Consider the following 15,691-nt stretch of genomic DNA (forward strand, 5'->3'; position numbering starts at 1 on the left):
ACGCTGGGGAAAACGTCCGTGTACACTAAGCCTAAAAGGTTGAGAAACACTGCCAAAACAAGTTGTATTAGCTTTTTAAAAAAAAAACCACAAAACTGTTACATTTATACACAGATGATGTTTAGCTTAAATGGCTGTTTATTGTAGACAAGTACAAACCCTGCAGACTGGCACAGCTTTACATCTGAAGTACACTGCCAGTAAAGTAGTTCCATCTTTGTATCACAACTTCTGGCAATTTAACATTACATAAATAGCTGAGAATAAATATTATACAATAAAACATCGACACAGAATAGATACAACAGAGTTCAATCCCTGGATCAACCTTCACTGCTGAACTCCATCAATAGGCAAACTGCTTCTCTTAGCAATGAGGTGGACAATGGCTGTAGAATGGGGCTAACAGTCTGCATTTTGCAGCAAAATGTCATTGTTATCATACAACAAAATAAAATACATGTGTAAAAACAATTCAATGTAATACAGTCTGTCATGTTGCATTTTATAATTAAATCATGGGCATCAAGGGGTCCCAATCTAATGGACACTGTTAGCCAGTTGCTGGTTCAGTACCCTTTACCTGCTTCCTGTTCCCCACCCCCCAGCAGTATTTCAGGATAATTTCTTAGTATAGCTTGTATACCTTTTTTGCAATTCTCATGACAATTGCATGATTTCACATGTGATTGTCCTTTAATGCTAGCATGTCTTATATCATGACATTAAAGCTATCCTCTGTGTTCCTTCACTGAGGTGTTTAGGCCCCTGTGCTTACAGCCTCTTGGGGGCCGGTCCATGACAACCTACCTTAGTTTTCTGAATTGAGTGATGCTGGGCATCGCCCAGAAGACTGAGGACATCTTGTGGTGAAGAGAGAGCACTGCACTGCAGCCTTGATTAAAGTGGACCTAAACTAAAATTTTTATCTTACCTAAAAGGGTAGACAAACCTTTTATATTTATATATATTTATTACATTATGGGAAAAATGACACTCCTTTTTGGGGGAAGGGTTTTAAACCTTTTTTTTTTTTTTAAAAGCCCTTCCCCTTTCTGTCTTGATCGCTGTGGCAGAATGGGAGTGCAGACCCTCCAGGGATACCTATGTTGAGAATACCGGGAGGCTTCTGGCTGCTTTTCTTCAATGGAGAGATTTTTTTCCATCTATGTCACCTGCTAAAGTAGGAAGAAGGCCAAAGAAGATGGTGGCGCCAGCGCTTATATCGCACTGGAACGAAGGAGGATACCGGGATGATCCGGGACCTAATCCAGGAAACCCCTGGATGGATCAACAGATCTGCAAAGGTTAAGGTGAGTTTGTTTTGTTTGGTTTACTCACACTTTAAAATGTTGCATTCTAAACTGCTTTTTATTTTTTATTTTTTTTCTACTTGCAGGGAGACACTAAAAAAAATAGAAGCAACAAAATGGTACAACACCCAATCCCTGAGGTAGAGGAACAGAATTGGAAATTGGGCAGGGATGTCTTACTGTGCCCACAAAATAGAAGAAGACAGAGGCTGATTTATCTTTCCAGCTTGAATGCTCCTCTTTACTTGTGCAAAACCCATAACAATGTACCAATCTATGTTTAATTTGCATTTATATCCAGATAGATATTTACATCTGAACATGCAGATACAGTACAATATCATTATACATCAGTATTTACATTAGTATTTAAAATTATATCAAGAAAAACATGGTCAGGTAGAATCATCATTCCTAAAGTGAACCTTTCACTATATGTACAAGTCTACCTGAATAAATTCATGAAGTGTCACACAGTATACAGAAACAATATCAAAAGTCATGACGGTGTAATCTCCAAGCCAGCATCTCAATCCAGAATAGATGCTGACCTGAATAAAGATTGCTCTTCGATCTGCAGAGAAAAGCAGATGAAAGCATTGACAGGGGCATTACTGTGATCTCTATCAAGAAGATAAAAACATATACAGTATATTATGTAGAACCCATGATCCTAAAGCATATCTAAACAAAAAAATGTAGTTAGCCATTTCTTAGATTACGTTGCTGCATTAGTTTTCTATTTTAAGGCTTTTTTTCCATTACTAATAAAAATTATAATTAAATACCATACTGCCAGTTCCTGGGTGTCTATGTACTCTCCACATTATCTATTAGGAGAAATTTAAATGTCTCCCCTTCTTCAGCTTCATTATATGGTGAATGGAGTTGGGGGTGCAGGAGAAGCACTTTATAGAAGGCTGATGATAACATTATTTTTCCAGTGCAGCTGAAGGGACAAGGACACTTTATTTCTTGCTTTATCAAAAATGTTCTTGAATGTGCCTGAAAAATGAAAACTAGTGCACCACTAATGTATTAAAAGTGTTTGTTCCTGTGTTTGGATATCCTTTAACAAAAATATATCTGGTGCTAGGTTCACTATGTCGAAGACATACTTTGGTCCGTCAGTTATATGTGTCCTGGGGTTTTTCCTCTGCTTCATTTGATTTTTTATATTGTGAATAATTGGGGTTCCTACGCACACTAACAAGCACTAAAAAAATCACAAGGACCTTTAGTTTCTATTTCTGTCGGCCTTATAGTGAGTCACCACAACATAAACAATCTAAATAGACTCTTAGGGCTCTATTAATAAAACAAGGAATCAGACATTCCCTCAACTATTCCCTCGAGGGAATCCTCCACGTACATGTATTTTAATAATTGATTGCCACCAAGAAATGTTTGAGGGTATGTCAAATTCCCGGTTTTATATATAGAGCCATAAGTGCAAAAACCTATTTCTTTTTATTTGAATTTAAATGAGTATGTAAGAGTCAAAACTTTCTGTCTAGTTTTTATTGAGAATTTTGTCATTGGGGAAATTTGCCCCCACAGTTATTATCCTTATGATTGCTGCACTGTGGCTCCTCAGCAGCAAAATACATCAGGTGCTTTCATCTATTTAGTTCATTGTAAGGGCTTTCTGGCACATACTGAAGAACCTGTAAGAGGAACAAGATATAAAATGAAATTAAATAAAATAAATTACCAGCAACAAACATAGCTATGAAAAATGAATCAGTATAATGAAATGCATTGGGTCTTCCCATAATTACACCAACACATTTCCAATAATTGCTCTGTGAGCTAAATATATTGTTTTAATACCTCGCACTCCACATTTCCTGCCTGTGACAAAATTTGCTGTGCATCTGTTTTATTTACATGGGTTTATCTATGATTTCCCATCAGAATAAAATGAACGCAGATGCCTCAGGAGAAATGCATAAAGCAAATGCTAAATCCAATTGTAGAATGGAGAATCGTATAAGAGTAAACATGTGGGAAATGTTGGAGTACAGTCTAAATCAGGGGTAAACTTTAGTCAGGGGCCACAATATAAAATTTGAAAGAGGAGCCGGGCCGATGGGAGAGTGGGTGGGGTTATGCCATCATGACGCCACTGAACGTGATGTCATGATAGCATAACCCCGCCCTCTCTCCCATCGCTGATCTGAGCCTGTGATGGGAGAGTGGACGGGTTGTGTGCAGGGACAAAGCCTGCCCACCTCAACAAGCTAGGATACCAATAGGGGATGTGTTCTGCAGCTCTTGCCGGTATGCCCCCCCAGCGGGGTCCTTCTCCTGACCCTGCTCAGGGTGCACTGGCCAGAGCCGCAGAACACCCAAAGGGCCAGAGAAACAACCGTATTGGGTTGTATACGGCCCGCGGGCTGTAGTTTGCCCATGCCTGGTCTAAATAAACTATATGAGCATATGAAAAACAGTAATGGTTTGGAACTAACATTTATTTAGTTTTAACAGATAATATACTCGTTAATAGACTTTGTCATTTTGCCTATTCACAGCCGCAATCTGCTTATACTCTCCTTTACTGTGCTCCTGCCATGCTGTTCAACTGGATTCACCTTAAAATAGACTCCAAATCCCTAACATGTTTACATGCTGATGTCCTCTAGAGCCGATTTAATGCTAGAATCAGCCTAAGGTTAAGTTTAATTAGAATCTATTATAAAAGGTGAAACTTCACACTATCATTTTTTTGAAAGTGGATTAGTGATAAGCATTGTGCTGTTCACTACAGGTAAATGACCATTTGTTCAAATCAATTTAGGCAAACCATAGAACAGGCTTTAATGGGAACCTAATCCTAGTTAAATATTGGGTAGCAAATTATTTGGCTGCCTGCTTTTTGCATTAGATCAATATTCCCATTGCTTGATGATTTTTAGGGGTGGTATAGCTCCTGATAACCGCAATTAGCGATGTGTTTGATAAGATATGTAAAAGGAAATGATTGATGTCATTGCATTCACTTTTGCAATTACCACTGCCCTGTACTTTTAAACAATAAGAATCTTTTTTTTGTGGTTTAATCTTAAATTAATATAAACTGAAATATAATTTCTAAATGTTAACTGCTCCACAAGTTGGTGTGATATAATTATAGTTTTGTTTCGAGCAGTGTTTGCATTTATGATAACCTTACCATGTACGCATGTTCCTCTCTCGACGTCTGAGCCTAAAATGTTAACAAATAAATGTATTTAACATTTTACTTAGATTAAACATACTGAATATATCTAACACATGCATGATCATTTTAAGACAATTTTACCAACCATAAACCAATGGAAACAACCTAACCCAAAGAGTTTTTTTGAACATCTTGAAATAACCTATGTGTTGGGCATTGGCAGCTGGTTGGAAATTAATGAATTAGCCTACATATTGCCATGTTTGGCTAGTATTAGGGCCAGCATCACAGAAAACTGTTACAGACTGGCTTACAGGTGGAGGCTCTATCACATTACCCCTGTGTATGGTAAGTGGTAAGTTCTAATACCCTGAATGAATGAGCTCTTGCTGCTAGGGTACCAAGGAGGAGGCCATCAGCTAGTCAGTTATTAGTAAATTTGGCCTTAGTGTTTAGCATTCTGTCCAAGTGCATGTCAGGGCAAAAATAAAAAAAAAATCTTATGTAGTTTACACCAGTAGTTGCCAACCTTTTCAGGCCCACGGACCACTAAATTTACCGGACCATGCATGCACGGAGAGCAGGGTGTCACTCAAAGGGAAAAAAACCTCCCTCATAGTGACAACACGATGCCAGAACCCATTTACTCTCCCATCGCAGGTCTGATCCAGTCCAGAGACACAACCCGCCCACTGCCCTGAGCCTGCGACCCATACATGGGACATGGTCCGCAGCTCTGGCCGGTGCGCCCACGCAAGCGGGGTCCTTCTTCTGACCCTACTCGGGAGTGCCGCGGACCACCAAAACATTCTGTAGTGTACCCTGCAGGTACAGAAAAATACTAGTTTTTCTGCCAGATATGTGGTCAGTAAGTAATAGCCTCTTGGGAATGAGATCCCATTTGCTCTTTTAAAAGCAAATAATGCCAAGCTTGGTGTCAGTCCTGCCAATTTATTGATAAACTACTGAATCCTATTCATTATAACCACAGCAAAGGAATAATTGATAGGATAAAACCCAGGAAGGCCGCTTCAGATTACACAGGCAGTGATCACAGCGAGCTCTGCCACGTATTTACCAGATAAAGCTAAAAGCTTAAATAATATTATTTATTAGTATATTTGACAGACTTTGCGTCTGGAGGAAAAGAAGTTTAAGCTCCGGATAAGGAAGGGATTTTTCACTGTAAGGTCTGTGAAAATGTGGAATTGGCTCCCTCAGAAAATAGTTTCAGCAACTACTATATAGTAACTACTGTAGATAGAAAAAGCTGGATGTTTTCTAGAAGCACAGAATATAACTGGGGATTAAAGATTTAAAGTAAAAATAACAGTGACTGTTGATCCAGGGAACATCCAAATGCCTCATGGAATCAGGAAGGATTTTTTCCCTTGATGAAGCAAATTGTACCAGGGTTTTTTTTGTCTTCCTCTGGACTAACTATGTCTTATAGGGTCTTATATCAGGGATACGTTTATTTCCCTAATGGTTGAACTTGATGGACTGTCTTTTTTCAACCGAACCTACTATGTACTATGAATGTACCATATACGAAAAAGAAATAGGTGGGACAGGTATATTGTTAGGGTTTACATACAATTTAGCAATTTAACATTTAGCAAACATCTACTGAAAAAGGCTGATTGTATTTAGATGTTACTTACTGGCATCAGCTCCAGCACATTGTCATATATAGCACAGGGGTCTTCTTGTTCATAAGGTGATCCTAAATGAAGAATATTAAATGGAAAAGAAAAAACTTCTTAGACTTACTGTACATATCAAACTTTATGTCACAGTGTAGATTGCTTTAACACACTTTTGTTCTCCTTCACCAACTGCACTATTTGCTGGACAGTTTACTCTCCCCTACCTCCATCTAGGCACCGCGGTGAGGTTGTGGTTCAGTTACTGCTTCCTCATGTAACTGAACCACTTCCCCAGATTAGAGGCTACATGTAGCCTTTCACCTGTGGCATCTTAAAAGAGAATGAAAGGGGTGGCAATGAGCAATTCAGCACCCCTCCCTGCCAACTGCTGTGAAATGGCAGGGTGGTTCAGCCTGGCAAGGTGCTTGTGAATCTGAACATAGCCAAACCAAGTGTCCTTCCCGATATTATGCTTACTACTAATGCCATGGCTTCTCCCAAAAGAAAACAAGCTGTTGTTTTGTTTTGTTTTGATGTAAATTAGGTGTTTTTAGCCTATATAAACAGAGTCTTTATTTGACTTTTAAGGTCATCTTGCTCAGTAGCGTACTCTTCTTTGGTATTATTAATATTCCTATCTTTATCTCTTCTTCCTTTATTTCTACCATTGGGCTTGAACACTAGTACATTGTCCTGGCAGTAGTTTTCATTTTTCTGGCAAAAGAAAGTTACTAAGCCAGGTATACCTGAAATCCCCACCTGCTAACAATTCTTTTTATTTTAACCCCCTAGCGTTCTAATTCTGTCAGTTTTTTTATGCAAAAAGTGATCCTAATTTTTTTGCATATAAATTTTTGTTTATATTGTTGGCCTGTAATTCTTAGGATTAACTCCCGGGTATGATAACTATATTTATTTATTATATTAAAATCATAAATTAAAATATAATAAATAATTATAAATATTAATTATAAGAAATAATGGACCAAAACAATGTAATTTATCAAAAAATGTCAAAAGGTCAGGGATCATAGTGGGCAAAATGTAAATCAGGGCACTGGGCAATGATGTTTGGTGCAATGAAATGTGTACTTTTATTTTTATTATATGTTGTATGGTGTTTTTTACTGTAATAACCATCAAGAAAGTAGGGTTTGATGCACGTGCCAGTTTTAGTCTCTCAAATAGTTGTGAGCGTTTCAGACATTTGTCCCTTAACGATTTGAAAGGTTTTAAATTTTGAGAACCTTTAAGAATATATTGTTGTTGGTAATTGTAATGACAAGCCGTGAATAACAAAGGTGAGAAAGGGAAACAAATGAGAAAACCTTTTTATTTCCGTTGTTTAGTGGGGGTATTGGAGAATAAGTGTTTGTATATGTCTTGATGGTGAATGAAAGATGCTAACCAGTAGCAGTTTATATAATTCACATTGGTGGTATAACATGATCGGGCTCATCATACTATACCACCAACGTGAATATAGTCTATTTTCTTCAGTCTTGCAGAGCTTTGATAAATCAGGACGGCTGTATTAAAAACATAAATAAAATAAACTAATTTTACAATAGAAAATTTACATGGATAGATTTCAATCTTTTTTTCTCTCACTTTTGTTTCTGTACATACCTGTATATTCATGTACAGGATGGGCACATTTCTTGTAGAGGAGGAAGCAAATGCCAATCAGTACTGCAATAATGAGGGCCACTGCACAAGCAACTCCTGAGATTATAGCCATGTTTGTATTACATGTTGAGCATTCTGTGTCATCTAAGAAAATAGAACACATGTTGCTATATATACACAAAACAAGAGTATCCTGATGTTTGAACATAAAAACTAGAGAAAAGAAAAATCATTGATGATTGCCTACAGGAAATTATTAGTTGTCAGCATCAGATCAGCAGGCATAGCCTATCTAAGAATTCCTTTTTCACACTTTTATTTACTTGAGAAATCTGCAATTTGTGATCTGTAAAAGACTATAATATTACATGTAAGACTATTCCTTATATGAATTAGCAAACAAACCAAGCACTTAACATTTAATTTTGACAATGATACTTAGGTAATTGAGATTTGTTTTAATCATGGGAGTATTTTTGCCACAAATATTATATTTATTAGTGCAGAAATACATTTTAAAAATAAGTGTAACACCTGAAAAAGTATTTTTAAAAAGTAGTCTGCTATTCTTTTTCTTAACCCCTACACATTGGTATTGTTTGTATCCTTAGCATTTGCGTGTCTCTGAACTGTAACTTCTTCTTATGTATACATAGTTTTTAATTAAATAGCAAAAAGCAACTCCAAAGCAAGCAAAGAACTTCATAAGTAGATTTTTAATGATGAACAAGCTTGTCAGCTTAAAAGAAGCTCAAAGCACATCATAAGCAAGACAAGATACAATTGTACCCCATGACCTCTTTCTCCAACCCTTGGTTAAAGTAGACCTAAACTAAAATTTTTACTTTACATAAATGGTTAGACAAACCTTAAAAAAATTTCTCTATTGCAGCATGTTCTTCATTAGGAAAAAAAGTGCTGATCTCAAGTGCCATATGCGCAGTGATATCAGCACTCTTTTTTTCCCCATTTGCCGCAAGCTACATTGGCCAATTTCACACCTGCTCAGTGCGAGTTCAAGTTACGTAGGCAGAAACAGGAAGAAGAGGAAAAAAGATGGCGGCACCTGGCATAAAGGAAGCGAAGAAGGATAACAGAACAGTAATCCTGAATTACACTGGAGGTCTCTAAAAACAATAAAAAACCCCACTTACCTTGTTCCTTTGGCGTCCTCTGGCGTCCTGCTTGTCTGTCCAGGTCATTGGGCGGCGTCCTCCTTCTTCGATCCTCTCCTGGCGACTGCACTGACGTCCTCCGGGGTTTCGCGGTGACGTTGGGTGGTGCGGGAGGCGCAGCGGGAAATTCAAATAATTTTGAATTGGATTCAATACAAAATAACTGTATTGAGTCCAATAGAAATCTTTATATTATATTTTATATACATATATATATATATATATATATATATATATATATATATATATAGAGATAGATATATACACACACATGAAGTATAATACATGCTACTGTACAGTTATCTTACGGGTTTCACTATTTTTATGCACCTTTTTTTAACAGATTTTTTATTTAAAGTTTGTTAATAAATTTATTAAATATTTGACATATTTCAGTGAGTGATGCCTAAGCCTACAATGTAAAATAAATTTCCATGGAAAACAAAACAATGTAACGCTTTTTGCATGAAAATACGGACAGAATTATAACGCAAGGGGGGCTAGCAAATAGCAAAACACTTCAAACAGAAATCTATTCCAGGTGTGCTGGATCACCCAGCTTCACTGATAAAAGTGTATTCTCTGCAGCCTTGAAGAGCTTTAATAAATCAGCCCAATGTGTGGTGTATTTGCTTAACACACAAAATGTGAAGTCTGATTTTTTTCTAAGGTTTGTAAATTCATAGTAAAATAAGCTAACCACATAAACAAATAGCAGAAGCCTATGCTAGCAGAAGCTCTGGGCTATAGATATTTCCAAAATAACTGTATTTTTTTTTTACAAAACATTATTAAAAATATTGAAATCCATCCAAAACTTATATTGCAGTTTTGGGGTTGATTCTGGGAACCTGTGGTGAGATCTCCCCCATGGAAAGGATAAAACCCACTCAGAATAGGTATGTAGTTGGGTGAAATTGGGAATCTAGATATCTGGAACATCTCCCTTGACTTTACAAATGTTGTGAAAAGCCAGTAGATAACGCAGTCTGCCAGAATTGTCATCACCCCACAATGAAATATAAGTTTTGTCTGGATTTACCTTAGTGTAGTAAAAGGTTATTGCTCACAGGAGATATTTAGAATGAAGACGTCACTGGTGCTCCTGCTGGCTAAATTGTGAGCCTCACACTGATATGCCCCAGCATCGGTGCGATTCACCTTGAAGAAGGTTATGGTTGTGTTATCTGCAGATAATCTTATGTCATCTTGAAGGCTGGCATCATCCTTTTTCCATAATATTTTGTCAGCATTGGCTGCAGAACATGTCAGGTTAAAGGCATCTAATTCTTGAATGTGAGAGTGTGTCGCTGTGATTATAGGTTTACTGACCAGCTCTGCAAATAAAAGACATCATAAAATCAGTTTAAATTCAAATGCTTTAGATCTGAGTTTTGTTCTGATTTACAAACATACAAGGAATAGGAAAAGTAAAATGCATTACAATGGTACCCTAGGTGCCAGGCAACCTGGGGGGAGAGAATAGACAGAGGGCCCTCAGAGGGTATGAGAGAGTGAGAATCAGCTCTGGTACCAGTGCAGGAAATCGTAACTCTCCCGGCAGTAAGAAGGGGAAGACTGAGACTGACATCCAACCTGTTGGCTCCCCAGGGAGCATGGCAGAGCTGGTATAGTTTGAGCAAGTACAGCAGCTTCCAGTTGATAAAGAGATCTAGCAGTCTGTACCTGCCAAAACACTGCAGTTGGAAGATCTGCGTGCATCCCTTAGGGGCTATGCTGCATTGGGCCATGGTCTGGCTGGCCTATTTAGAAGATTGGCCATGGGTGTGAAGGTCATTATACAGAGTCAGTCAATCATTGATTACTGATGGTCGGAGAAATACTAGGTAAGCGGTGTTCTCCTAGGGACTTGTATGTAAAAGTAAGGAGAGATTTCAGTGAGCAGGGCTGTTAAACAGCAAGGAAGTGCACCTACTAATTTTAAGTAACTTTATTGTCATTGACATGAGTACCTGATCTGAGGATCAAAATGTTATATGGATTTGCTTTTGAGGAGTCTTCAGTAACAACTCCTAAGCATGCAAACAAGGTTGTCCATTGTCGTCATCCAAAAAAAAAACTGTGTACTGGGAAACAAAGTACTGGTAAGGGAAATGGAAGACTGGCATGTAAGTGTAGTAAGGAAACTATTCACAACAAAGGATTTAGGATCTCTTTCAGGTTCTACGCCCCCAGAAGGAGAGGTTGGATCCATGCAGAATGATCCGTGATTTTTCCTGGATTTAGCTGTGACACTAGAGGTAAAGGACAGTTTTTATGTGAGCAGGAATAGAATTAAATGTTAGATGCCCCCTCACATAGCTAAGGGTTTCAGGACACAGCTTGGTTCCAATGGCTAGTTGTAAAGCCTTGAAAGCTTTCAGTGTTACAGGAGTGGTCTTAGCTCTGAAGATTCATGTGTGAAAATCTTCCACCCTTTCCTTTATCTAAAGCTCTTGTGGCATAACAGAAGTTTCTTCATTGCCAACCAAAATCCTAAAAACAGAGTGGTCGAATTCTATACCGTAGAAATACAGTCAGCAACAAAAACCTTTCACACTAGCCAAAAATTTGCTTAAAATACACTTAAACAGTTCAGGGTTAGTTTTATTTGTACAACAAGCATGTCTTCACTCCACCTTTCTCATCTGCAAACTAGTTTCCGGTTTCTGATTCAGTATTGAAAGCAAAGAATGCCAGAAATAGAATATTCTTGGAAGGGGTCAAAAATGGCACCACCAAAATAGTCCATTATCAACTTTTTATTTTTAGGAAGAAATGAAATAGTTAGAACATCTATCAGGTGATAACATTCTGAATGGACAACTTACTACAACTTAGTAGGGACAATAAAAGCTTGATGAAGATGATACCTTTTCCACTCTAACCTAGAACCAAAGAGTAAGGTAAAGTTGGGCTTTATTAGAATGGTAAAGCTGGGCTTTATCACACTATCCTCATCACAATTATCACAAAAAAGCTGTAAAGTCACTTAAATTTTTCTATAAAGGCGTTAATTATTTCAGGTTATTACCATACTGTCAGGTGTTCTCAGTCTTGCTGAAAAAGTGACCCATAATACAGTGACACTTAGGAATGAAGTAAAAGTAATATGAATAAATTAGTACGTACCATTTACTTGTAGGAAAACCGAAGCTTGTGCTGCTTTCTGTGTCTGCATTTTAACTGTGTAAAAACCACTATCATTGACATTAAGATTTGTAATGGACAACGAGCCATTGGCAAAAGCATGAGCCCGGCTAAAATATTTCAGTCCTTTAGTTATAGGGGGATCATCATTTGGTAAATAGGTGAGAATTTGATATTTATAACTTGTATCTGGTCCTTTAAACCAAAGGAATGTCAAAATATTATCTTTAATTCCAGTAACACGAAAAGTGACAGAACTTTGGATCACTGGATACTGAGGTATCAGCTGAATATTGATTGCAGAGACCATGGCCATCCACACACTGAGAACTGAAGATAAAACACAAAAACAAATTAGGTGAGGATACAGAATTTAGTATTTTATAGCAAGTTACATAATCTACGTTTACCCTTCAGTATCTTTCCCAGACTTAAAGGTGAGATAGAATTTCCAAAAGGGCTCTCAGAATACTACAGGTACTTTTAACAGAACAAAAAGTTGATGGAACATGTGAGAAGGAATTGATAAAGTTTATGTAGTAGTATAGATAGATAGATAGATAGATAGATAGATAGATAGATAGATAGATAGATTTTCCTATTTACACCTTGGGGTAATTCCAAAACTTTATACTGGGATTAGGATCTTTACTGTGTGTTCAATATTGTGACAGTATTTTTTTAATCACAATGGATTCTGCTGAATAGCAATGGTCACCTGTAGGGGTATTTATCTTGACATGTTAAATGTATTAATAGAGCAGATTATTAGTCAAATAAGTTGCATCTATAGCCAACCCTATGCTAATCACAAAGCATTATTGGTCTGATATTAAACAAAGCAATGCTTACTAAATTGTGTGACTTTTAAAGCATAACTGAGGCAAATAACATTTTCAGCAAGTACAGAAAATACATGCTTGCTATAAAGTGTCTTGCTAGACTTGCTAGAAAGACTTGCTACTTGCTGGAAAGTGTCCTTGAGATAAAACTGAAGCAAAAATGTGATCTTCCTTTTGTAAATTACTCTTCCTCTCACCCTTATGTAACTGAGATGTAGAAATGCATAATGCAAATGCAAAAGATTTCCTAGGTCACAACCATATTGTATTCAATAGATACAGTGGATAAATTAGTGTAGACGTGTAGAAACTGGAAGTGTGTTAACTGCAGGATTACCAGGCAATATATGTAAAAAACAAAAAATGATTGAAAAGCTCTATTTTAATACTTTTTGTTTTTGGGTTTATATATGCTTTAAAGTGTAATTGTACTTTCAACAATATTTCTCCTTCCCCCACATTCTAGACTTCAATATTATCAAAACACACTGTGCCTTTTTTGCAGTCGATTCCAATATTTATACCCCAGACTTTGCATTTATGCACTGGGCATTCATAAGAATTAATTGTATCAAGAGGCTGAACTTCCCTGTACACATGCAAAGTTCAGGCGCTAAAGCGGGGTATGAGAACCAGGAAGCGCCACTGCTAATAAACCTGGTCCAGATATGTCTAAGCTGAGAAAAATAAGGTATTTTTTGTCTAGCAGACTTAGGTAAACCTAGGACAATTAGTTGATTATTAAAATAACCCTTTTCCCATACATGCTTCCTACACACATAATTCCATAATTCCAATTTTAACTATTGTCAACCAGCTTTTTCAAAGTTTAAAAATTTAGAGAGATAAACACAATTTACCATCAACTGTTTTTGTTGAGGCAACAAAAAATTTAAGGTGTTAGTCGTATGTTGCTTAGATTTATTGGGTGTTTTTTATTGAAATTTGAGAAAGCATAATAAATTATAATATAATGAAACATGGAAGTGGATGCTAGTGATTGGCAGTTGATTTATTGATAGAGAAATGTAAAATAACCATGGTTTGCCATTCGTTAAAGAACAACAATTACTACTAATAATAAACAATATTGTAGGAACAGGAATGACCTTTCTTGGACGTATCTGACGCTGACAAGTTAGACACTGCTCCGTAAAATGGACTGGGAGTTCTGAGTGGCTACTGGGCACAATAAAAATTTCAGACACCTTGGTAATAAGGTTGGGTTCTCCCTCCCTATAAAGGAAAATACAGTGTGATGATTATAGAATATCTCCGGTATTACCTGTTATTGTGGACCCCCTCATAGCTCCGTCTTCTGCTTCTGCTGTCTTCCTTCTGTATGACATCTGTATTTGGCCTTCCTTTGCAGGATATACTGCTCTGTGTTGATAACAGACAAGTACTTCCTGATGACGGACAGGATCCTAGAGCCACTGAATCCTATTTCTGGAAAGGAAATCTTACTAGCTGACACAGTATATGCAGCATTTTTACCATAAATTAGAAAATTTCTTACAAGTTCTATTCTGCACTGAAATAAAAAAGCCTGCCAGCTCAGTTTAAATACCTGGTTATATTATCCTAATCCCAACAGTGTACCCAAGTGTGTTAAAGTGAAGCTGCAAATAATTATTTTATGTTACTGTTGGATAAAGTGATACAAACTTTTAAACTTTGTTGGAGTTTCAGTATTGTCTGTGTCCCTGAAAATGTTTCCTAACTTCATGTCACATTGTGTTATTTCAGGCGTATGCTTAATATCATCAAACATGGGTTAGTTAGTAGATACCTACCTTCGGCCACTAGTGATGGAAGTGCCATTCCACCTAAAGGACACTATTGAGTTACTCAAGTTCGTCCATGGCTTTAAAGTACCAGAAAAGTCAATTCTAGTAACAATTGATACTGAAGCCCTTAATTGTAGCAACTCCCATCAAAAGGGATTTTAAGTTATATCCTTACTTTCAAATCAAACTAATATCAAATTTAAACATCTCATAGTTTCTCAGTTAAGTTATATTCTTTTACATTCAAAGACAACTACTATTTGCAATTAGGTTTACATATATCAATGGTACAGTAACCTAGGTGCTTTTATGTTATGTTATATCAGAAATATCCATACTGGCTTATGTACATCAGTTAATGATCATACATGGTCTATCACCTTATGATAATACCCAATATTAGGTTAATATACATTCTGTTCTGAAATAATTAACACATATTTAGGCACTCTTACATCAATATTTCTTATTTAATTTACACTCCAAACACATCCTAATCACACATAGATATACAGATTTTATACTTTTTACCTTCTACAGTTGAGATTCATCTGGGATACATTTGACAGTCATGTTTTTCTTTATTATTTTTTTTAATCTTAGCCTTTATACAATGCTTTTTTTCTTTCCACTCCTAAATTTTATATTTTACTAATTTCCTAGGGATTGATAAAGACGTTGACATTTTCGTACCCATCTCTTGACTTTTTCCTGCCCACAACTTTTTTTTTCTTTTGACACAGATCTTTTGACAGTGACTTGACACCCATAGTTTATTGTTTACTTTCATTTTGCATTAGCAAGCCCTGGGATGCTCCAGAAATGGCTGTTTTTATGCTGAATTATCAAAATGATTACTAGAGAAGCTAACTGTGCAGCTTGTTGTGCGATGGAGAAGGTGATTAGTCACCTGAGGTTACAAGTATTTTGTGGGAGTTGGGGCGTGGTGATCCTTTAGCCATCTCAGTGAATATATATAT

At 36.8% G+C, this 15,691-nt stretch overlaps 1 protein-coding gene across 2 annotated transcripts; it reads right to left on the reverse strand.

The window, feature by feature from the left end:
* Window positions 1–743: 743 nt before the first annotated feature.
* Window positions 744–15,648, reverse strand: CEACAM19 (CEA cell adhesion molecule 19). 2 transcript variants are annotated; one of them, XM_072425771.1, is made up of 7 exons: window positions 14,207–15,648; window positions 12,062–12,409; window positions 10,000–10,266; window positions 7,755–7,898; window positions 6,141–6,202; window positions 4,489–4,521; window positions 744–2,980 (listed from the first exon to the last, which is right to left on the reverse strand). In XM_072425771.1, exons 1-7 carry the CDS (start codon window positions 14,268–14,270, stop codon window positions 2,933–2,935), a joined length of 966 nt encoding a protein of 321 aa, XP_072281872.1. In that variant the 5' UTR covers window positions 14,271–15,648; the 3' UTR covers window positions 744–2,932. The 2 variants fall into 2 exon arrangements, with proteins under 2 accessions (XP_072281872.1, XP_072281873.1); XM_072425772.1 differs by lacking the exon at window positions 14,207–15,648 and adding an exon at window positions 14,031–14,157.
* Between the last annotated feature and the right edge of the window lie 43 nt (window positions 15,649–15,691).

This window comes from Pyxicephalus adspersus, chromosome 11 (assembly GCF_032062135.1).
Source record: "Pyxicephalus adspersus chromosome 11, UCB_Pads_2.0, whole genome shotgun sequence".
NCBI classification, from domain to species: domain Eukaryota; kingdom Metazoa; phylum Chordata; class Amphibia; order Anura; family Pyxicephalidae; genus Pyxicephalus; species Pyxicephalus adspersus.

What these genes read in the sequence shown, in the direction of transcription:
- CEACAM19 (XM_072425771.1), bottom strand. Translation starts at nt 14,270, where the DNA reads ATGTCATACAGAAGGAAGACAGCAGAAGCAGAAGACGGAGCTATGAGG. An exon ending in GAGGGGGTCCACAATAACAG is followed by an intron (nt 12,410 to 14,206) that starts GTAATACCGGAG and finishes TTTTATCTTCAG; the next exon opens with TTCTCAGTGTGTGGATGGCC. An exon ending in GAGAGGAACATGCGTACATG is followed by an intron (nt 2,981 to 4,488) that starts GTAAGGTTATCA and finishes TTCCTCTTACAG; the next exon opens with GTTCTTCAGTATGTGCCAGA.